The sequence below is a fragment of the Esox lucius genome, chromosome 6 (assembly GCF_011004845.1).
Source record: "Esox lucius isolate fEsoLuc1 chromosome 6, fEsoLuc1.pri, whole genome shotgun sequence".
Taxonomy (NCBI): domain Eukaryota; kingdom Metazoa; phylum Chordata; class Actinopteri; order Esociformes; family Esocidae; genus Esox; species Esox lucius.
In genome coordinates this window covers 11,492,566-11,516,953 of record NC_047574.1, presented here as the reverse complement: position 1 = coordinate 11,516,953, position 24,388 = coordinate 11,492,566, and the positions used below count along the sequence as shown (strand labels likewise).

The following is a 24,388-nucleotide window of genomic DNA, read 5'->3' as shown; positions in this document are numbered from 1 at the left end:
AAACTTAACTACCCCACTCTGCAACCCGCTCACAAGCGCAGCTCACACTGACACAGATACTATTGGTATGTTTTACACATAATATCGTTCCAATTCAATTTTGGGGTAAAATAATCTCTGTACGAGTTGGGAGAAAATGTGCCTTATAATGTGATGGTGTTTGTAGCATGGTAGTTCTCCCCTGGAATCGAGCGAACCGGAGATAATAACGAAAATGTCACAACAACAGCGGGTCGTCCAACTGTCGACTGCCTCGCTCGCGCTGGTTTTTGGCAGGGACGAGGAGAGCTCAAATGCTACCAGTGGAGGGAAATACAACGCCAACACTGCGAACGGGCAAGACATTTTTACGGATTTCAAAGCACAAAATCTGCGCAGTTTTTGGAATAAAAGACTTGTGAAAGCAGTAGCTGAAGTTTACTTCCAAGGATGGATGGAGAATTTGGTGCTGTTCGTCCAGGGTAATGCCAACAACCTAGAGGTGCTGAGGGAAGCGTGGATGCGCAGAGCTTTAAGGTCACCCAAAGGATTTGTCATCAAAGCAGTAGGTATGTAAAGTAGGTCTACCTGAGTTATTATTGTAAAATCACTGTTTATAATTTTGTGTTCAGTTGACATGGGTGATGTATGACAAATAAACCTTGAAACTGAAACATGTCTGACAACAATATTGCATGTGAATGTGCAACAATCAAACGGCATTGTCTAAAGCGATCTGTCGCACAACACATTACATTTTTAAGCAATTAAGAAGTACTCACACCAGAGCGCGTCACAATAATTACAAAGGTCTATTTGGGAAATGCTTTGTTTACATAGCTCTTACAGCCTGGAGAGAGATTAAATGTTTTAAATAATGTCAATGAAAGACAGAGACACTTTCAATGACATTTAAGCTAGCTGCTATCAGGTCATGTCTCCATTTTTGTTTTGTTGTGCAGATAGGCCTGCTTGAAGTCCAACATAGAGATTGAGCATTCCCTACCCATAGGCCTTCAAGGAAAGACTAAGTTCTGTTCTATGAAGTTACTAGGCTGATGTTCCACAATACTGTAGCGAACAGTAAGGGAATACCAGGTCTGGCGTGAAAGGCAAGCGCCTTCCACGCATAGGATTAACCCATTTCGGAGTTATGTGGATGATATTTTGAGGATCGCTACAATATGGTATTTATGGTTGTATTACTCAGAAGGCTTATTAACTTATCAAGGTAGACTAGACGTATCACAAACATTTTGTGATAACGTTGTTTTTGCTAGAGGAAAGTCACCTTTAGGCCTCCTGTACCTTGCCTGTTTCATTCATGTGGTGATTAGTGTTGAAGTTAAAGCATTGAGATGCAGGGCCTGATAAACAATCTATCAAATCTGTCACAAAGCTTCAGCCATGATGTCCAATAAACTTTTGCTTGCTCAAATATTGCCTGGTGGTCTTCTGCAGACTTTTTCCTGACCAATCCGTGTGTTTTTTTTTATGTTGAGACATTCTGTATGTTTATCAAAGTCTGTTTACAAACCTCTGTACTGCCTTTAATTTGGTGACTTGCTCTGTCTCTTCCTCTCTCTCTCTGTTTCTTTCTGTGCCATCTCCGTTTGGGATCACAGTTACTGTTAACAGTGGTTAGAAATCTACTTTCCTAATCTAATCATTATTTTTCAATGTTCAGACACCACTTATTTGTTTTGGAAAGCTATAATTTTATCAGCAAGGCTGTGCATGGTGTCATTAATGGCCACACCACATCGACATATGATCTCATGGGTTGTAAAATGTTAGAAATGACTGGTTGTATTAGTTGTAAAAGGCAGCCCTGTGTGGTCTGATTGTAGTATGTTCAGAAGATGGGAGGAAGAGAGGTGTTGGAATTTTAGATTGTTGATGTGACTTTTGCGTCTTGTCTTTTTTTTATACTTGTTTTGGCAAACAAGTTTCCCATGTCAGTTGAATTTAACTGAATCGAGACTGTAACAAAAATAGAACTGTTTGACACAATGGAAAGAATCAACCATAAAATTGGGATACTACCTTGCCATAAAATAAATTGCATAGTGGCACAAAACCTATACTGTGACCGATCCATAATTAAAACATTGACAGATTTAGGGAGCACAGCCTTGCCGTTGAGGGAATGCCCGCAGCCCACAAAATGAGGTGGAAACGGAGCCTCCAGTCAAATGTACGAGTGCATTTGAAACACTCATGCAGACCCCTCAGAAGAATTTGAAAACCAATCAAACATTAACAAACGTGAGTGTTAGGCGGGATTCGTGTGTCAGCTTTGAGGTGCACAGTGTGGAGAGAGGTAAAGGAATGTGAATGGGAGGGGAGGGGAAGGGAGAATAGACCACACAGGGGGAGGGGGGGGGTGACATGCTGAGTTCTCCCGCTGTGAAAAGCTTCAGCTGACGGTAAACACCCATATGCCCATTGATGGGAGAGCGGCGCCCACTGAAACGTAGACACCTGACCACAGACAGACAGACGGACAGACGGAGACGTCTGAACACACCTCTTCCTTTAGGATTAAATTGATTTAGACTCCATTGCGATTTGTATGGAAATCCAGGTTGTCAACATGGTTTGCATGTTCCTTGGCTACTAACCAGACTAAGCCTAACAACCCCAGACCCTCATTAATGGCCTTCCATTTCGTGACCAGAGTCTAATGGCTTTATGGCAGACTGAAAGTAACAGTGGCATTGACTCAACTCAACATAATTGGAAAGGCCTACTCTGACCTTCTGCAGGTTACAGCTTAAAGGAGCTTTGAACGAGCCAATGAACTCTGTTTATAATGTGAATATAATAATATATGTCAAACTGAATGGTGTCTCTTTTTGTCTGAAGAATATGGAGTAGGGGATTTTGTTTATCTGGGAACGAAACTATTCAATTGTCTTATTTTAGGCAGTCCTCTAAACAGTGAAGAAAAGCCAGGTCAATGAAATGAAGGTGCAAAATCTCAAGTGTCAGGAGAACTAGCTCTGATTCTGCCAAGAAGTGAGAGGAATAGGTGAGAAAGAGAGAGGGGAGATAAAGGGGAGACTGTAGGAGGGGGGAGACAAAAAGGGCGGAGTGAGTGACATTGTCAGTTCTGGTGGACATTGATAGGACCACCACTAATAGAATGAAGGAAGAAAAGACAGGAAGTAGACAGAAGAGGACGATTAACAGGAATGGGAGACGGGTTGACTGGTTGCGGAGGACTGGAATTGAGGAAGGGATGAGGACAGGAAGACAGTGGGTGGTGAGGGTTGTGAGTGAAGGGATGATGTGAGGGAGACAGTGGGTGAGGAGAGTCACACCCTATTCAGAGTCTTGTCTCTCAATAGCCTTGTCACACGAGGACCGAATTGTGGTTCAGTTCTTTTGGATTTAGTTCCTGGTACAAGCTTGTAGACTGGCAAATGGATGCACAGAGTAAAACATGTCTGTTAAGTTGCCCTGAAGTGTAATGAGGTATTCTTGTGTCTGCCTGAACAACAGAACCTTCTTCCACTGTCATAGGCAATGAGAGACTATGTTGTTGTCCTTGTTAGTGGCGCGGTGCTGAGCTTGAATTATGCAGCTTGGAAATATAAAAAATAATATAAAATATAAAATATGAAAAGATCAAGAAAAATGGTATGTTAGATATATTGGGTTATAACTTTTTGAGATTTGAGGATGAAGAATTATATAAAGCACAGCACACACAGCAACACGTGTGCATTTCTTCCAGGTCATTTCTGAAATGCTTTCCACTTGTGTCAATGTCAGAGAACATCTTTCCCCTTTGACCTTTTGGATTAAAGTGCTAATATACTTTAAGACATGGTGAGTCTGGTTTCATAGGGATGTTTGGGCAGTCTCACATCTTAGTTAATTGTTGTAACTCTCCCAGATGTCAGCATATTATCTAAGACATCCCCTCTCTGGGACCTAAATGTCTGGGGTTAAATGGCCCACCGTGTGTGAGAAAGAGAACAAGAGTGTGTATGTGGTGTTAAACGCGCCACACCGTTGTGATCAACCAGCTACAGTCACTTTGACTTTAGACACTGCCTTTTGAGCAAACTAGCCCCTCTGGGGTCGCCAAGCTCCACCAGGGTTGTTGTCAAGGCAACTCGCTCACTTGTGCTATGCTTCTAGGTTGAGTTGGGTGATACGTACAAAACCCATATGTTGAAAATGTATTGAATTACTCTAATTGATATAGATAGAACAAATGGAGCAGCATAGTTCTTGGAGCATCTACCCAGTTACCAGAAGGTTGCTAGATTGAATCTCTGAGCCAGCCCAGGGCTTCAGACTGCGACCGAATGCTCACATTTCAATTTTTCTTGGCTTTTCGAGTTACATCTTTAATTGCTTGCAACTTAATTCTTTCAAGTTTAATTATTTGGTGATACTGTAACGTGAATCATTCTTGTCCTGATATGACAATACTGTCTTTGTGTCTGTGTTGCAAGTTTTGCGTGTGTGTGGCTGTGTTGTGAGTTTTGCGTGTGTATGGCTGTGTTGTGAGTTTTGCATGTGTGTGGCTGTGTGTGAGTTTAGCGTGTGTGTGGTTGTGTGTGAGAGCCACTCTCACTCTCCCCTTCTGGAGTAACTGACCACAGCCTCCTGTTGGTGTGTCAGACTGCCTTGTTTCTATTTTTGCATTTTAGTCATTCAGCAGACGCTTGAGTGACTTCAAGTTTGTGCATTCGTCTTAAGAGAGCTACATGTGATAGCCACACAACACATTAGTAGTAACTACACCTACACTGAATGAAGTAGCTATCTGCAAGGAAGAAAAAGGCTAAAAGGCTACTGAGTTCATTTTTGAGTGTTGCTCAGCTAATATAAATTCAACTATGCAATAGATGAAGCTTTCTCTCCCTCTTTGACTTTAGTACATGTCAAGAAGACCCAAGAGAATGGAAGGAGAGTGTGTGTCTCGATTGCTATTTCCCCAGTTACTTGTTATTATCCCTGAAAGAAAAAGACAACCTCGCCCTCCATTCTTCACCACATTTTGTGTGGATGTGTGTCCTCTAAGTCTGTGTGTCTCTGTGTGTGTGTGTGTGTGTGTGTGTGTTTTTCTCAGTGTCTTTCTCCCTAATGGTTTGTTAGCTACATCCTCTTCCTATTCAGCAGGAAATGTGACCTAGACTGGTTCATTTATTGACCTGTATGTAGTTCACCTACAGCACTGGACCACAGCCAACAATTACACACAGACCTGGCACCACTCACCTTCTTCACACTGCCGGGGTGTGTTACTGCGAGTGAGTGTTACTGCGAGTGAGTGTTACTGCGAGTGAGTGTTACTGCGAGTGAGTGTTACTGCGAGTGAGTGTTACTGCGAGTGAGTGTTACTGCGAGTGAGTGTTACTGCGTGTGAGGTGTTACTGCGTGTGAGGTGTTACTGCGTGTGAGGTGTTACTGCGTGTGAGGTGTTACTGCGTGTGAGGTGTTACTGCGAGTGAGTGTTACGGCGAGTGAGTGTTACGGCGAGTGAGTGTTACGGCGAGTGAGTGTTACGGCGAGTGAGTGTTACGGCGTGTGAGTGTCACTGCGTTTGTTCTGCCACATTAGTGTGTGTTAGAGAGAGAGTCTGAGAGTGTGTGGACTACTTCTATTAGATTACCATTATTATCTCTACAGTTCAGAGAGTACAGGTCACTCTGTAATGTAATATTGTAGTAGCCCATTTCTGGACTTGTTGAAGCTCCGGTGTCCTGAGGGGATGTGGTTTTAGCGTTGTATTACACTGATAACAGTTTAGAGATCATACAAAAACATGGTTTGGTATTATTAAATTATGAATGAAGACAAGGATGTCTGATTGTGGCAGGTCAGTTAGTTTTAGCGTCTGAGGTGTGGGCGCTAGGCTACATGCACACAATAACAAGCCAAGGAATCGACTGTAGCTCACAGAGGGTAAGACACTACTTAAACTGCAGAGGAAATGGGTTTCATCTGGGTCCAATGGTCCACCCATCACCATCACTCTTGATTAGATGGGGTGGGAGTAATATAAACGTGGCCTCTCTGTCTCTGGGGTAAGGGCAGAAGTGTGTGTGCGTGTGCGTGCAAATGTATGTAGGCCTGTGTGTGTGAACCATCACTCATTCTTGTGGGGCGGGGGGGTTTAAAGTTCCTTAGGTGGAGCATGTTGGAAACACCTGGAACTTCTAAACATCTCAAGGAAAGCTTGTGAAACTGAAGACCTGCATTCCTCTGGGCTTGGTGGTTACTTGCTTTCTAACCATAACATGTCAGTGTAACGACTAGTCCGAACTCCTGTTTCACCCATTTTAATATTGCATAACGCCAGCCACACACCCAGTATTAAATTTCAAGAATGGCAGCATGTAGCCAAAATGCTTTTAGTTGCTACCTTCCTGCCTGGTTAATGGATCAGAGTGATGGGAGGTAACCTAGCTGTTAAGAGCATCTGACCAGTAACTGAAAGGTTGTCAGATTGAATCCCAGAACGGGTTTGGTGAGAAGTCAGTTGTTCTGTCCCTAAGCGAGACAGTTAAACCTAATTGTTCTCATGTATTGTCAATGAGAATGTGTTGTCAGTCAACCTATCGGGTAAAAAAAATATAAACATTTAAAAAGGGGACTTATTGTTTGTTACTTCAATGCCTGAGAATGAAAACGTTCTTATTGTTATAATGTATGTATGAAACTGGATGTATTCTGGCCATTGTAGGATAAGGCATTTAATTTAACCATATTTCTAGATTATTCTCCATTTACAGCTGTCCCCCAGTGTTAGTCATGAGGAGACATGTTAAGGAAGCCATACAAACCCATTCAAGTGTTTTGAGTTACGTTTGCATGTTCAGCATCTTGCAAAGACGGGTTGGGAGGGGATGTGTACAGCATGGGATCATTTTGAAACTCTCATCACTGTTATACAATGTCCTTCATTGGATGCACATGTCATTGTCGGCACACTTTAAGCTTTGTGATATCTGTAACATCCATAACGGTTGTGGATGTAACTGATAAGAGTGTATGTGTCAAACATTTATTATGTTCTTGTTCTGTGATGTTGTCTTTAGTCAAGGGATATCGGACTGTTTCTGTCATGGGAGCCACTTAAAATTAAAAAGAAAATGTTGCACTCTTATCACTTATTTCCACCATGCCATCTATTATTCCGCCATTATACGTCGTAAGATAAAGGTTTATAACCAGCAATAAATGTTTGATCTATTTTCCTATGTACTCTTTCATATCTAACTGGACCCATTGATTCTCACAATTACGTTTTCACATTTGTTTTTATTTCCTGGTTTAGGATTTTTAGACAATGAAATATATTCGTAGAGGAACAATGAAACTGGATGTTCTGAGTCTATGCCAGTGATTGGATTACATCAGAAGACCTTTTCTGGGGTGGGGGTCAGGAGGAATACAGCAGTGTTTTGAATGTGCAGGTCTTGTGGTGGTTCTGTATTGCTGCTTCTACTTTCCTGGCCAAGTTTTCAATAAAAACGACATAGAAATTATCTACCGACTGATTACATAGTACATCTGCCAGGTAAGCCTACTCTGCAGATAAACTAGGGTTTGGGGGAAGTTCAAAGTATCTCTGTCAACACAAAAGACGGTTATCATTAAACCCACGACACGCATAGCGACAGACAACTACCGCACAACAGAGTAGTAGCTGGGCGCTTCTAGTGTCTGATACTTGTTATGTCTGTTCATTAAAGTTTGACGCGGTATACCTGAAAATTGCATGTTAGAATTATCTGGCAGACCGCTTGTAGGAAACCCCTGTTTTGCATTTTTACTTTAGCGTTGAGCTCCATGGGTTTCTATGGTGATTGAACCCCTAACAAAGCACACTTGTGTCCTGACTCTGAGCTTTCTGGAAAAACGACAACCTTCCGGGATGTAATTAAGCCAGCGGTGGAATATTCAGAAGTGATATTGGTAATGTTTCTTTTCACATCATCTCACGGTCTTTGTTGGAATTTCCCACTGCAGCTATGTCTTTAAAAATGGGCAAAAGTTAAAATGTTCCTTTGATTCATCGATGTTGTAAATCAGAAAGAGCTGTTGCGTAAGATTGGGCGTCCATAGAAACGTGGCCTGCTTTCATCTGGTTTATATACAATTCTCTATTTGTTCAGAAAGCCAACACAGTTTGTGGGTGTCTCTGTCAGGTTGACAGATAGGCTACGTCTGAACTTCTATTGTCTGTCTGTTGGTGTTCTCCATGACAGCAGGGCCGTGTTAGGATTACATCTTGGTGGCTTTTCACTTCCCACAGTGCCCCTATATCCTGTTTTATTGAACTTTTTACTTTCCCGCCATGTGGTAAAGGTCAATCTGACCACTGTGTGCGCTGTTTGTCATGTAGCAGCAGTAGTGAGTGGAGTTCCATCTGCGAACAACGTGGTCCAAAAACCCAGTCCCAAAAACCATTGTATTTGAAAATAGCAATAATTGAATAATTTGATTACACTGAGGCCTCACCATTATCTCATCACTTGTGGGCTGATGTAGGTTGCTTGTCAACTCCTGATCTAGTGTGAATCTCGTTTAAATATCCTGTGACCTGTTTTCTGAAATCTTGGTCACTTTGTTCTGCACAGCCTTGATGTGATCACTGTATCAGCAGCTGTGATATTTCCCTTTTCTCCCACTTAAGCCTTCCACTTTACGTTTAAACAGGGTTTCCCTGAGATGGTTAACATATAGGGCCGGTTTTAGCAGCCACAGCTTAAGCCTAGTCTAGGACAACAACAAAAAAACAAGCTCAACCGAAACCTACACTGAGCTTTTTTTTTTTTGTCCTTGGCTAGGCTTAATCAGTGTCTGTGAAATGGGGCCTTAGTGTCTACTGAAATATCTCTCATTAGCTGTTCCTGTGTTGAAGGTAGGAGGGAGGCTGAGTTTAGTGCCGGAAATCAATAGAGCTTTCAGGTCACCATCACTCATGGGCTGATTATTGCCTTTTATGGCTCAGTAATGTGGATGTAATTATTCAATTTGGTAGCTCTTTTTTTGCTCATCAGAGTTTAAATTCCAGGTATATTTCCTAACATAGTCCTTAAGAAAAAATGTCATTAATGCAATATGTTGGAGGATGTCTACTGGGATTTAGCTTTCACCTATCTGGCTGTTTTACATCAGTAAAGGAGAGAAGTGTCTTCGCCCTCTAGTCTTTGATAAAAGTAGAACCCAGTGGCAGATCCTGTAAAGAGACTGACTGAGTTTGGTGATACTGGTGTGTTGGGCGGGTAGAAGGACTCTTTCAATTTCTTTATGAGTCTGTTTTTACTGCTCTCTCCACATCTGTGTCTTCTAGAACTGCTTCAGACACTTTACTACATCCACACACACACACACACACACACACACACATAAATAGACACACAAACACACAAAACCCTAACCCCAATTGTAACTTTCCCTTAATTTAAACCCTCTGCCAAATATAGTATAGAACAACTAGAACAAACGCTTGTACACGCGCACACACACGCACAGTGTTGTGGTGTCAAATCAATATACTGAAAGCAAATCAAATCATATGGTGTCAGGTTATTTTCAGTGTACATCTGGTTAATATTTACCTAAATAAATATTTGGTGGGCATCAGCAATTCCAAAACATAGGATAGAGGACTATTTAAGTATCTCTTGATGGCAATAAGTGTTATGTGCCGATAGACCTTCAGTGAGACCAGGACCTTCAGTGTGACCAGGACCTTCAGTGTGATCCGGACCTTCAAAATTACCAGGACTGACCGTGACCTTCAGTTTGACCTTCAATATTTCCGGACCAAATTAGTTTGCCAACTCTGTGCTGGGAGATGTGACAGGAAGCCATGTAGGCCTGGCATCAACACAAAGGAGAAGAAGGGCTCTGGGAGGGTGTGGCAGTGTAGATTACAACCAACGTCCTTCCCCGTTTATCTCAGTGGTTGTACAGGTGTGTGGAAGCGGGCGTGTATGAGAGAATTAAAGGGATGACATTTTAAGAAACATTGGAAATGCATACTGTATATTTTGATTTGTATTAATCTGACAAATCAATCTGCTGATTGGCTGTGCCTCAGACAGATGGTTAAATGGAGGAATGGCAGAAGAGGGTGGGAGGGAGGGAGATCTCGTTGTTAGATAGGTCTTCAATCAATCAATCAAATGTATTTATAAAGCCCTTTTTACAACAGCAGTTGTCACAAAGTGCTTTACAGAGCCACCCGGCCTTAAACCCCAAGGAGCAAACAACAGTTGTGTAGAATTTCAGTGGCCAGGAAAAACTCTCTAAGAAGGTCGAATTTTAGGAAGAAACCTAGAGAGGACCCAGGCTCAGAGGGGTGACCAGTCCTCTTCTGGCTGTGCCGGGTGAGATATTAAGAGTCCAATTGGAATAATAAATACATTTCTCCGGGCTAAATCTTCAGGTTAATTCTGACCGCTTGAGCCAAGAACCAAAGCTGCACTCCAAATGCTCTTGGTTAAAAGTAGTGCTCTACTGTATATGCTGTATGAAAAGCTATATGTCCTAAGCGAGTGTCCAGATTAGCCTGTTTGCTTATTTGAACTAAGATTAGAGACAAGATGAAGAGTTCACTTACAGACATTGCTGGTTGATATGTCTGTGTTTTCTGTGTTTATGCATTCCACAGAGTGAAGTATAGTTGTTTCCATCAGATCTAGGATGTGATGGTATGCAGATTAGGAGGGGAAGTGAAGTATAGTTGTTTCCATCAGATCTAGGATGTGATGGTATGCAGATTAGTGAAGTATTGTAGTTTTCATCAGAAAAGTGTTCCTTTGCCATGTATTTTTTCTGTATTAGACTGTACTGCATACCAGAGAGGATGCATTATTTAGAATGTTTTATTGTAGTATTTCTTTACGCTGCGTCCTTTAGCTAATTACTACAATCCTGTTGATCCATTTTAAATGTTCTCCCATTGCAGCAATCACAGCAAAATCACAAATGGCGCATGGTGAAAAGTCCCTGAGAAGTTTCTTTCCTGTTCTGCAGTTTAGAAGGGCGACTGTCTTTTTGTGTCTGCTTGGTTTAAAACATGATCAGCTGTGCAATTATTAACTTGACAATGCCTACAGAGATATTCGATGTCTGATTTACTCTGGCAACCAGTCTACACATCACTGCCCTTCTTTCTGAGGCGTGCCTGGTCTTAAAGTTACTTCTGTTTCTGAAATGTAATACTTGACTGAGGGATCTTGTAAAGATGTTGTTTGGATGGCAGATGGAGGAAGGTCAACTCCCATTATTTCAGACAAATAAAAACCATGTAATTGATTGTGTTATTTGTTACTACTGGACTAATTTAGTCTTGACTAAGCATGAATACCTATGAACACCAATAGCCTATGTTTTAAGGATCTTTTATTTTAAATACATTTCTTAACATGTATATAATTTTCTTATCGCTTTCATAATATTTTTTAGATATTCGATCACAATCTCGATCCCCCTTTGTAAAAACAAATGTGAAGAAATTCTAGATGGCGAAAACCAGTGTATTCTGGGTCTGTGTGTCTATGGGTTTAGCAGTAGAGCGCTATAGGAATAAATCTTTATCTGAGCCTAGGAGCGTCCGTGTCGAACTAGGGAGGCAGGTGTCAGCAGCAGTCTCTGGTCTTCTTCATCAGTGGTTGGTGAGACGTGTCGTAATGTAAGTCTGTGTATGGACCAATGGACATGAGGTGGAATGCAGAAAACTTGGTGTGTGTTTGTGCGTGGGCGTGCCCCCACCCGCATGAGTATGCATGTGCCTGTTAATGTGTAGACTGTGTGAAAGTGAAATCAGTAGAGCACACATGTAAGTTAATAGCTCCAGTGGTTTGAGTATGAAGCCCACACAGGCAACGGAGCTGACTCCAGCCTGCCTCTAAAACTGCCTCTAAGCCTGTGGAAATTCCGCCGGGATGTTGTAGTATAGCCGTATCAGCGCTGTCGAAAGGGGCCAGGCTGTAATGTAGTCGTGTCCAATCTAATGGGAGTCATGCGACTCGGGCAGTGGGGTCACAGGGGCAGGAGACGATGTTGTGGGAGTGGAATGCTCATCTGGCAGTATAGCCTCCATGGAAGTATTTTTGGATGAAGGTTCTGATTGAATAATCAACTTTTGCATCAGCAACCAGCAGCTGTATATGTAATTGAGCCCCCCCCACATATATCAGCCTTGCCACACTGGCACTGGGCAGTAGCAGGCAGGAAGTAGAACATAACGGGTGGGGGCAACTGTTGAGATCCCTGTCTGGCTTTGATGTGGAGGGGGTTGGTCTGACAATTGATTAAATTATCAACTAAGTAACAGTAAGCAACGCAAAAAAAATAAGCCTTATCAGAATCATGGTATCAGTTGTATTGTGGGAAAAGGGTCTCCAACAAGCAAAAAGACATGGCATACTGCTAGATGGTGAATCAGTGCACTGTGTGCAATCTGTGTGGGAGCTGGGCTACAGCCCTGTTAATGCATGTGGCATTTCTCTTATCTCTGGCTCTTATTTACTTACAATTTGCTTTGCACTTAGTCAACGCCAGTTGTAAACAAAGAATGACATTTTATTTGATGATGGGCAGGACAGGGGCGTTTTAAAATCACAAGAGTATGTTTACAACAAACTAGTTTTTCGTGTGAGATTAGATGTTTGAAATTGGATGACTCCTTGCTGGCAAATATATGATATGGTAAAATATTTGAAACCAAAGAGCGTTTCAATAGAATGCTAATTTGGTTTCTGTCCCCTGTTCTATCCACTGTAATGCCTTCTCCCCTCTTGGTGGGGGGGGGGGGGGGGGGGGCGTTACCATAGTACCCAGAGGGGCATTGATGTGGCGTTTGACAAAGGGTTTAATGTCCTTGTCCTGGTGTAACGTTACAGGAACATAGAGTCCATTCCTCGGGAGAGAAGAGAGCTACAGCGCTGAGGGGTGGTCAAACCCTAATGTTAGACTGAACAGCACTGAATCCACCCTAGTCTGATCCAGCCTGCTACCGGACTGTACATTCTGCATGGTGTTTTCCAAGCAGAAAACACTTACAGAAATGCTTTGTGGAGAGGGCCAAGCCAGATAGAGAACGGAGCAAGCTAGGCGCCCAGCCTGCTACTGGACTATAGGGGTCCTGAACTTTCCCCACTGTTGACCTTTCCCCTCTGTAACACGCTGTTACAGAGGGAAACACAGGTAGTTAGCAAGGTGTGACCTTTTAGGCCTGTGTGTTTATAGGCCTCTGAAGGAAAAAAACTGAAGGGGAAGGATGATGATATCCCGGAGCACAAGGACTCACAGGAGATCTATTCAACTATTCAACTATTGTCTCCTCTGCCTAAAACTCTTTTACTCATTTCTGTCTCTCCCTCTTATCATTCTTCTCTCTCTCCTTACCTCTCTCCTTTATTCTCTCTCCTTACCTCTCCTTTATTCTCTCTCTCCTTACCTCTCTTTTATTCTCTCTCTCCTTACCTCTCTCCCTTTTCTTTTCTCAACCTCTAATGTAAAGTCAGGGTGAAAGATTGTGTTGCTCAGGGACCTGATTTCTGCACATGGCCATCCTTCCTTTTCTCCTCTATTATCCGCAGTGGAATAATAAAAAAAATTAAAAGACAACAATGAGATGTCCGGGACAGGACATCCTCCCTTTTCAGGGACACTGAGGCTAAGGAAATGTCCCTTTCAGGCTACACTGGAATGTCTGCCAATATGTCTGGACCTTGTTGACCTGGAGGGTAGTGCACTCTCCCTGTTCACCGGCTGCTGGTTCCAAGCCTTGCTCGCGATTGGCCGCAGTTTGCAAACAAAAAAAGGAAGGTATTTCCTTGCTAAAGGTTTTCCTTCCCAATCATCAATGTGTCCTGCAACTGCCCCTACAGGATGGTGTTAGCCCCAGCCATTAGCGTTGCCGTGCAACTAGCCTGGCCGCCTGAGATCTAGGATGTGAACCGACCAGAGGGCAGGAACTCTCAGCAAGACATCAACCCTGGGGATTAGATTTAGCTTCGGCAGGCTATTGTCAGCGACGGGGATTAGGGGTTATATCCCCTCCCCATGTCTCATGGTCAGGTTAACTATAATCACAGTCTGTGAGCCATGGATGAGAGGGACTAATGACTGAACTAATTAACGGCCTGGTTGTTGTCAGCTTATTTCCTCTACTTAAAGATTGCTTTTCTGACTGAGGTCTTGTTGGGAATGAAAGCTCAGCAAAAGTAGGGCCTGTGCATTTTAACAAAGCTTATTAAGACATTTCAATGTAAATACCAGTTAAGATAATATTTTGCCAGACTTGTGCAATGGGTGTTTAAAGGGCAGAGGTCATTCAGCCACTACCACCCTGTCCATACCTGTCCTTGGTCTTGCAATGTATGTATTCTGTATATGATGTACACGATGGTGGCCTCGTTCAATCTCCTGGACATCTCAGTAGTTACAGTGCCTTCCATATTTATTAGCACCATTGGTAAAGATTAGAAATAATACTATTATAAGGCCAGCTAGAAATTACACTCAAAATATGAGAAATCTAACCATTATCTACTATATATATTTTTTTCTATTTTTGTCCAACAAATATTGACTGAATTGACAGCTTTTACATTCCTAAATGGGTCTATTTTAACTTTACCTGTTTTACTCAATGGATAATCTGCTCCCAAACCAAGATAAAAATGCAGGTGGGTAGCCTAGCGGTTACTTACTTACCGAAAGGCTGCTAGATCAAATCTACCAGCTGACACGTTGAAAACATCTGTTGCTCTGTCCCAGGGCAAGGCAATAGCTGAAAATGCTTCCAAGGTCATTGCTTTAAATGCATGTGTTCTTAGTCAACTTACCTGGTATTATGAGGGTACAGTTTTCCATCCTGTTTGGTATTTAAATGTCTACAGTAAAGTAGTAGTTACAGGACTTTTGGGGGCGCTGGTCGGTATATTGCTCTCTTGTATTTATGGTGCGTATTGTCCAACTCCTGACGTGATGCACAACATGTAAACAATTGCCAAAATTGACCCCAAGTTCCCTTGGAATCCCACTCTATGTCCCAGCAGTCGGTTTAGCTAGAGATTTTTGGATTGGAAAAATGGCTGAAGTAAGGGGTCCGTGTGGCAATTATTAAGACATATCTGGCAAACCCAGGTTTAGCGAAACTTTTCGGTTGAAGGGCCAGAACCGGATTTTGAAATTCAGCGGTGGCCCGCAGACAGTGTTTTTTAATGTATTTAATGTATGTGAAGTGGGTTCAATGGTTCAGTGCAGTCAAGACAGCTGCTATGTCGCCTTCAGAAGAACTAGCGACCATTTGGTTTAGCTAGCCACCGGGCTTGCTGTCTTTCTCCTTCTCCTCTTATCATTCTTCTGCTGATTTTCATCTTGGGAACTTGATTCAAACTGATTATCCATTGAGTAAAACAGATAGTTGAAATCGTCCCATTTAGCAATACAACAGTTGTCAAGTACAGTTACAGCTGAAACAGGGGTTGCCAACAGGTCGATTGCGACTGGAAATGAGTTCAACAGAACCATATGCTGACCAGCATACTCAAAAGGTTGATTTAGTAGCCCATCACTTCCCTGGGGATATTTTATCTCCGATGACCTACATAAGGAGAAAGATTAGCTGACTTTTTGGATTGTCAGTTTCCATTTTAAAAGTAAAAAGGGGGGAATTAGTTGACAAATAGATTATCCTCTTGTGAAATAAAGCCAAATGGTGGCAATGACTCAAGCATCTTTATGTGGATGTGGCTTGAGCCGTCCAACCCTACCCTGCCAGCAATCAGATTAGTGGTTTATTTTTCCTGCCACAAGTGGTTTAAGTGTGTGAGAGAAGTGAATGTTTACTCTGCTGGGATGGGCCTAAAAGGCAGTGGAAGAGTCGTGCCCACACTACAGGGTTCAACACTTTGAGAGCGTGGATGTCTCTTACATCTGACATGAAAACGTGTGACCTACTAGTATCCCTCAAGAATGGGTACCCACAGCTTGTGTTGTGGGTGAATACAAAAAGAACACGATTGCCCTGTTTTCACTTATGGTGCGTTCCATTTACCTCGGAAGTTGGAACTCGGAACGGGGAATGACATCACACCCGAGTTAACCCAAGTTGATCGTGTTCCAGTGTCCAAAGTTGGAAAACAAGATGGACGCCCCATTAAAGCCTTTGTTGGACTTGCCCTTTTCGCAATATATACAATGTTTTTCGTTGTGTAGGAAAATTGTTATGAATGCTTTTTAATCGTAACTGGTTGCCTAACCTGGACGGGCGAGTGCTCTTCACAAAATTTTTACGTTAACTATAAATTAAATTTTCCTATATAATTTATAATACTAGTCTGCTAAATGGCATATGTGTAATGTCTGTTTTACTGATGATACATGGTGCTGCCATCTTGGATTACGAACTCGAGGCTAGTGAGGTTGTTCTGAAACATTGAAATTCCGACCTCCGAGTACAAATGGAACGTGCCATTAGGTCTGTGTCAAGAGGGGTGTGTCTGTAGCTGGGATTGTGTCCATAGCTGGGGATGTTTCTGTGTTGTGTCTAGGGTTGCTGTTTTGTGTAAATGGTTGTGTATGTGGTTGGGGTTGTGTCTGTGGCTGGGGTTATGTCTGTTGTGTCTAGGTTTGTGTCTGTGGTTGGGGTTGTGTCTAGGGTTGCTGTTTTGTGTAAATGGTTGTGTATGTGGTTGGGGTTGTGTCTGCGTCTGTGGCTGGGGTTGTGTCTGTGTTGTGTCTAGGTTTTTGTCTGTCGGCGGGGTTGTATTTATGGCTACAGTTGTGTCTGTGTTTCCAGTTGAACTTCCTAAGTAGGACAGTGTATTATCTTTCCAACTGAAGCTTGTTGCTAGGCTTATCTTTAACAGCTCAGGATGTGAAAGTGACATACCTTATCGTGAGCTACTAACTCATTATAATATCACCTAGTTAAATATTCAGAAATATGGTAGCAGCCCCCAGGCAGTTTACCTAACACTTTTAAACTTGAATCAAGGTCTAACTTAAACTCTTTTAAAATGTGTGTATTATTTCCCTCTCACTCTCCCTTTGCCCTGTCACCATTCTTTCCCTCTACCGCCTTTCTCTCTGCTACTTCCCTCTGTGTATCCTCGGCGTTGTTGGTTAACAGTCTTCTCTCGCATGGTGGCGGGTAACCGACTGATCTTTCGTGAGGAACTCCACTACAATTTCTTGTCTTTGGGCCTGAAATAAAACAGTCTTAAAATGGTTGCTGTGTTTTTGAAATGAGTTTGTTTTATGCTTTCAAAGGCGTGTGGTTTTTCCTCTGAGGTGGCTTCCAGACTTTAGAACACTGTGTGTCTGTGTGTCTGTGTGTGTGTGTGTGTGTGTGTGTGTGTGTGTGTGTGTGTGTGTGTGTGTGTGTGTGTGTGTGTGTGTGTGTGTGTGTGTGTGTGTGTGTGTGTGTGTGTGTGTGTGTGTGTGTGTAGGGAGAGAAACATGGTCCACATGTGCATTTGTTTTGTTCTAGAAATAGGATACTTCTTTTTTGTAAGAAACTCAGTCAGGCTTATAGTAGAATGGAAATTGGGTAATTCATCAGCAGTTTTCCTGTCAGTTATTGTAGACCATAGAGATTGAGGCATTTATCACTTTTAAAATGTCAAAATCAACTACCTAGCCCAAGGCAGACAATGTTTTTAGGTTGTTTTTCTTATCCCATTGATTTAGTTGTAATTTTTTAGTCACTCCGGTTGTATCACATCAACACACAAAAGACGTTGCAAAATGTTTAGAATTGCGGAAAATTAGCTCTAAAATTACCCCCCAAAAAAATCTTCACCACATGGTAACATTTGTAGAATTGCAGGAATTAACTTTAGATGAAAGGGCGGCCCAGAGTGAAAACGTTTGGGAACCAATGATGTACAGTACAGCCTGAACTTTGTACTGCGCTCTCTCTCTCACACACATTAATTTACTCACACACACACACACTCTCTCTCTCTCTCTCCCTCTCTGTCTCTCTCTCTCTCTGTCTCTCTGGTCTCTCACTCACTAAATCTCTAAATCTTTTGTTCTCTCTCTATTTAACATATATTTTGTTTAGTCCTTTTTCTTTCCAAAAGTGTGTGTCCAAGTTATAGCAGCTGAAGAGTCATTCTGGTGGAAGGGATATGTGATAGTCTTGGAGGCAGAACTTGTGTGAGTAATGACATTCTGTGGTCACTCCCAGTATATATGGAATACTGTGGTCCATCCCTGTATTAATGAAATTCCAATGGAAGTCAGGCCTGGTCTACATTAACTACTAGACCACCCAGATTCAACTACATTATCTTGGGCGTGACAGGATTATATTAACTCGCAACGGATCTAGACCGCAACGCAAAACTTGTGAAAATGACAGATGGAACTTATTTTCACTAGCAAAAACAGACTTGTTGAAAACCAACAGTTAAAACATTCCTACAAACCCACCAATGTGTGTAGAAACAAGGTGTGTGTCTATTACACTAGCCTAACCAGGTGTGTATTACACCAGTCTAACCAGGTGTGTGTATTAAACCAGTCTGATTAGTTGTGTGTGTGTATGTTCCAGGTGACCTGTCTCCAGTGCAGATGTCTCCAGTGCCTCAGTCTCAGTTCATCCCACTAGCCGAGGTCCTCTGCTCTGTCATCTCTGACATGAACTCGTCCAACATCACTGTCAACCAAGAAGCCCTCATCAGTCACATGACCAAGGCTCATCCAGGTGACAAATAGTAGATATATGGCCAGAGCTTCAGGGTGTGGGGGATTTGTCTACAACTATTTTTATGTTAATGAATAAAGGAGAAACACTGGCAAAAGGGGAGAATTCCAGTATATCTATTGCAGAGAGAGGCAACCCTGTTTTACTGCAGGATGTGATTCCAACCAGACAACACACCTGAGAAACTGAGATAAATGACCAGTTCAAAAACATGAAGGGCCTTCAGCCCACAGGGACCAGAGTCCATCAATGATGGTTGTGGTCTGCTCATAGTTACCTGGGACATTTACAAGATTAAACTGTATTACCTGATGAACTGCTGAACCTCTCTCTCGTCCTCTGTCTCTCCCTGCAAGGCATGACCATCCCCACTCAGGACATCCTATATAATGCCCTGGGCTCGCTGATCAAAGAGAGGAAGATCTACCACACAGGGGAGGGCTACTTCATTGTGACCCCACAGACGTACTTCATCACCAACAGCCTGGTGAGAGAGAAAAGCTGGTGGACCTCGGGGTCTGGAGACAACGAGCTGCCCACACCTCCCCCCATCACCTACCTGCTGAGCAACGACACCCTGGAGAGCCACCCGCAGCCCCCCCTGGTGGCCCATTGCAAGTCCTGCAGCTGCTTTGCCCCTGCCCAGGCTGTGGCCGGCGCTGCTCCTACAGCCAGTGTGGCCGCCGTGGTTCCCCTGTCCGTCCCGGACCAGCACTCTGTCTCCGTGTCGATTAGCGAGTGCACCGGCAAGAGTCTGAAATGGCCTCGGGACCACAAACCTCACGTCCAGCACCAGTCCACCTCCACGGTGGCAGACTGCCAGGCCAGTGAGGTCAGTAAGGCCACCACGGCTGCCAGCGCCACCACCAACCGCAAGGACAAAGACGGCAAAGAGAGACCGGCCAGGAGGTTTGGCCTCAGCCTCTTCAGGAGGAACGGGGGAAAGAAAGACAAGGTGAAGAAAGAGTATGCCCGGTTCTCTGGTCAGTTCCCCCCGGAGGAGTGGCCGGTGAGGGACGAGGAGGATCTGAACAATCTTCCCAGGGACCTGGAGCACGCCATCATCCGACGGATCAACCCTGAGCTGACTGTGGACAACCTGACACGCCACACTGTACTGATGAAGAAACTGGAGCAGAGAGGTGGGGAGAGAGGGATGGAAACAGAAAGAAGAGGGGAGAGAGGGATGGAAACAGAAAGAAGAGGGGAGAGAGGGATGGAAACAGAAAGAAGAGGGGAGAGAGGGATGGAAACAGAAAGAAGAGGGGAGAGAGGGATGGAAACAGAAAGAAGAGGGGAGAGAGGGATGGAAACAGAAAGAAGAGGGGAGAGAGGGATGGAAACAGAAAGAAGAGGGGAGAGAGGGATGGAAAGGGAGAGAGGTTTTGATAAGGGGGACAAGTTAGACAGAGGGGACAAAGGTGTGGACAAGGGCATATCCACGGAGATCCTAAAAAGCTCCAAGCCCAAACAAAACCACTCGTCCCGGTCCGGCCTTGGGGCTGGGGGCAGGAAATCTACCTCCAAGGCTTCTCGCAGCAAGAGAAGGACCCATTCCTCCAGGGAGAAAATGAGAGACCGGCTGAAGACTAAAGCCCCAATGTGTGTGGATGTGGAGCCTAACAGGGACGACCTGGTGCCCTCTCGCCTCAGACCAGAGTTTTCTGTGGATGAACCGGACCACAGAGAGGAGCCAGGAGGCGTGGAGGGGAAAACCCTCTATAAGAAACGCATCGACAACCCCTTTGAAGGACTACCACCAGGGAAAGATGCAGCCACAACCCAGTCTCTGGCCCCTACCATGACCCACAAAGAGCACCGAAGGAGAGAGGGGAAGGAAGCGAAAGGGGGGAGAGAGGGGAAGACTTTGGGGGGAGGGAGGCGAGAAGGTGTGGGACACCGCTCAAAGTCCTGGGACCCGCACAAAGCCAGAAAGGTAGCTGCTGACACGGAGCATGCTGGGAAATCTCTCACAGCAGAAGACAGGTCTTGTGACCGTCTCGACGAGAGGGAATTCACCACCGACAGGGGCCCCCTGCCCCCATCTGACCCCAAATCCCCCAGAGAATTAGCCCTGGACTACAGCCCGTCCTACCCACAGACCAGTACCCTCAGGATAGACGACAAGGTTAGAAATCACAGGGAGGGACAGAACAGAGGTAGGGAGCGGTTGGAGGGAGGGAAGGAGAGAGAGGGGAAGCATAGAAGCACCCAGCAATTAGAGTGTGGCAGTCCAACGGACCGAAGGGCCTCAGCAGTTCTAAACCAAACACTGGGTTCGAATACCAACCTCCATGACCCAGTCCCTGGCCACCCGTACAACCCGGCAGGGCCCTGGCCAAAGACGGCTGTGCTTCGCCGGCACTCCTTCAAACACACAGACACACCGGGGGACCTGACCCAGCGGCCTGACCTGCTCTCCTCACACCAGCAGGCCTGCGGTGACGCCTCCAAGCAGCTGGGCTGCAGTAGGGAGCCCAGGAGCCCGGGTCAGGGGGACAGCGATGGACTGATGGTGGAGAGTAACGGCTTGGCGACGGAGAGCGATGAGTTCACAGAAGACGATCACAGACTTTACCAGGGAGCAGAGGACGAGGACGAGGACGCCTGCAGTTCTCTGTACCTGAGTGACGATGGAGCGTCTGACAACAGAGAGGCCTATCAAACACGCCTGTCCCACTATCACGCCTCTCGGTCGCTCCACCACGACCCCAAGACCACGTACCAAGACACTCACTTTGACCACCAACGTAACCCTGCCAACCACCACGTCCAGCATCACTCCCCTTACCACGAGCCCCGACCCAACAGCCCCGATCCCCATTCCCACAAAGGAGACTGGGATAGTGCTTACCCGGAGGATCACTCTGCCCCCAACCACCAGCACCCCCCTCTGTCCCCCCACAGACAAGAGGAGAGGTGGGTCAGAGTGAACACCTCTACCCTAAACCACCGTAGCCACCCATCCCCAGGGATCCAAGGTAATCTCTGCCCTAGGCGAGGAGCACCGGTCCTGGGTGAGCAACAGCAGGATGCCAGCCTCTCCCTTGAAGCCCTGGAGGTTCTGGATGCTCCCGAGACGGCAGACAGCAGCATCTTTGACTACTGCCAGACCAGCGAGGTGGAGTCGGACGCTGAGACCCTCCATAAGTCCGCAGACGAGGGCGAAGGTGGTTCGTCTCACTGGGAGTGCAGAGTGGAGGAGGAGGAGGAGGAGGAGGAGGAGGAGGAGGAGGGGGGCTTCGAGACCCTGGTGGGGAGAGGAGGCCCTCAGAGCTCAGGCGCCAGTCTGGGTGTGCCCACTGGAACCGGAGGGGTGAAGATAATGAGGGAGATGGGTGAGAGTCAGAGCAACACAGGAGACAGCGGAATCGACTCGCCACGGTGAGTTTCTGTTGAAATGTGGGTGGTCATTGGAAACGAGTGGACTGCAGTTATGTGTGCCAGTTTTCACTAAGTCTCAAAAGGTCCCATTAAATTATGTGGAGATATTCTGACCATTTGGAACCGAGTAGGCCAGCGGTGTTCAACTCTTACCATACAAGGTCCAGGTGCTGCTGGTTTTCTGTTCTACCTCATCATTAATGTCACACACCTGGTCTCCGGTCTAAGTCAGTCTTTGATTAGAGGATTGGAGTGGAACTGGTCTGGAGGACCAGAGTTGAGTTAGGGGGCCCTAGGCATTATTAACTGACCATGATCTTCAGCATTAGTTGACTTTGCAGAAGTCAAAGCACTGTTATATTTTCTCTCCATCCTTACTAAATAGGTCCCAGGAATGAGCTTCATCAGTAATGTTATCTTAATTGAACTCTTCCAGGCAGTACTATACACCCTCTCCTGTGTGAGGTCCCAGGCAGCCAGAATCATAGAGGCACTTGGCCTTTAAATCGCCTGTTTATTTTTCTTTTCTCTTGCGGCCTCGACCCCTATCACCAGCTGTTACCCCAGCTTCTCTCTGTGGCTGAGGTAGGGGCTACAGAGATTATAGCGCAGGCCAAAGAGGGTAGAGGAATGTTGAGCTTCAGAGAAAATAAGCTGAGGCTGGGGGTAGTTAAATGACCTATGGCCCTGGTCGGTGATGTGCCTTCTCTCTCCTCCATGTAAAATGAGATAAAGCTGAACAAACACCCCGTAGCCAATTACAACCCCCAGTATTTAGACAGGGGAATAATTACGTATAGCGATTCATTTTAATTACTTAAGAATGGGTACACCCACACATTTAAAACACGGGGAGTGGGACATTTTGCCATGAACTTTATAACCACTTGGCTATTTCCCTGTATGCCGTAAAGAGCGCAGTTTTATAATTCATTCTATGCTCCCATGGCTCTTGAAATGAAAACAGCTCTTTAACCAGTTACTACAGGGGGACTGCAACATGTCAGCTAAATGTCACTTTCACAATCTGTTTAGGAGTTGTCGAGCGTAAGACAGGCCCGTGGTTATGATGTGGAATGGTAAATAGTGCCACTTTTGGGCTTGAATAGGTCTATACTTTGTGTGGTTCCCTCAACACAATATGGTTCACATCATTTAACACTTCCAACCTTGATGTTCATGACCACTGCGACTGTGCCTTTTAAATTGTGTTCTTCTGCCTCTCTACAGGACCCATATGAGTCTGGCAGCCAACAACACAGTGATCCGGGAGGGTCTAAAGAGCAGAGGCTTCCTACAGAACCTGGAGAAACTGCACTCTAAGAGCTCTGCCATGAGACCACAGAGCTCTCTACTACAGCTCACACCAGTTATAAACGTATGAGACCATAGGTTCCCTAACGCAGCGGTGTGGGAGGGACCATGAGCTCTCTGATTCTGCTTTGTATGTGGGCACATGCCTTTCCTGGTGCGGTGTACTCTCAGACATGGGGTTTGCCAGTCTTCCTGGACTTCGTATTCCACTGCTGTTAAAAACCACAAAGCCCTAGGCTTTCCTCATTGTATAGCCTAGTTATCTATCCAATTCTTCAGGATGAGTGTAGTTACAAGCCATGGCTGCTCAACTTCAAATACCAGCAGAGGTCCTTGTGCAAATGTATATTTTATTTTCCCATTTCTGTACATAGCTTTTATGAACAGGTATATATCTGTTTGGCTAACACATGGTGAATTTGCTGGGTTAGGTGTTGAAGAGGTACTCTGACCTTTCTTCTCAATACACTCCACTTCCAAAGTGACAAAACATCTTTATCTTTCCTTGTAGCCACGTGTGACAAATCTTTATGTACTGCAAACCAGCTAAAATGTTTTTTTTATTAAAGAAATGTTTCTGAAACAAGACAGTACATACAGGCTGGGTCGGTCTTACCTTATTTCAAGACACCTGGGCTACTGGTCTTTGCCACAACCAGGAGCTACTGACTGGTGTTGTTCTCAAGGGAAACATCACACAATCATCCATCTGAAATCTTCTGTCTTTTAACACCTCGACTGCAAACAAATCAATGATTTACAAGACAAAACGAGTGAAAACCGATCAGAGGCCATTGAAACGTCTCCCTCCCAGAAACAACCCGCTGTACCCCGGAACCTTCAACACTGGGTTTGGTGGTGATATTTCAAAGACAGGGTGAGGTCACTTAATAGAAAGAGGTTTTCAGGAGCTTGGCCAAATGGCGTGATCACGCCACTCACTTCCTTCATAGCAACCAAGGGCCAAGGCTGCCCCCAAGTGGACTCAACCAAGTGTAG

General features: G+C 44.6%; 1 protein-coding gene across 1 annotated transcript; it reads left to right on the top strand.

Moving 5' to 3' along the window:
* Window positions 1-23,984, top strand: stox1 (storkhead box 1). The gene is made up of 5 exons (XM_034292824.1): window positions 1-548; window positions 18,539-18,691; window positions 19,048-19,886; window positions 20,001-22,075; window positions 23,306-23,984. Exons 1-5 carry the CDS (start codon window positions 215-217, stop codon window positions 23,457-23,459), a joined length of 3,555 nt encoding a protein of 1,184 aa, XP_034148715.1. The 5' UTR covers window positions 1-214; the 3' UTR covers window positions 23,460-23,984.
* The last annotated feature ends 404 nt before the right edge of the window (window positions 23,985-24,388 follow it).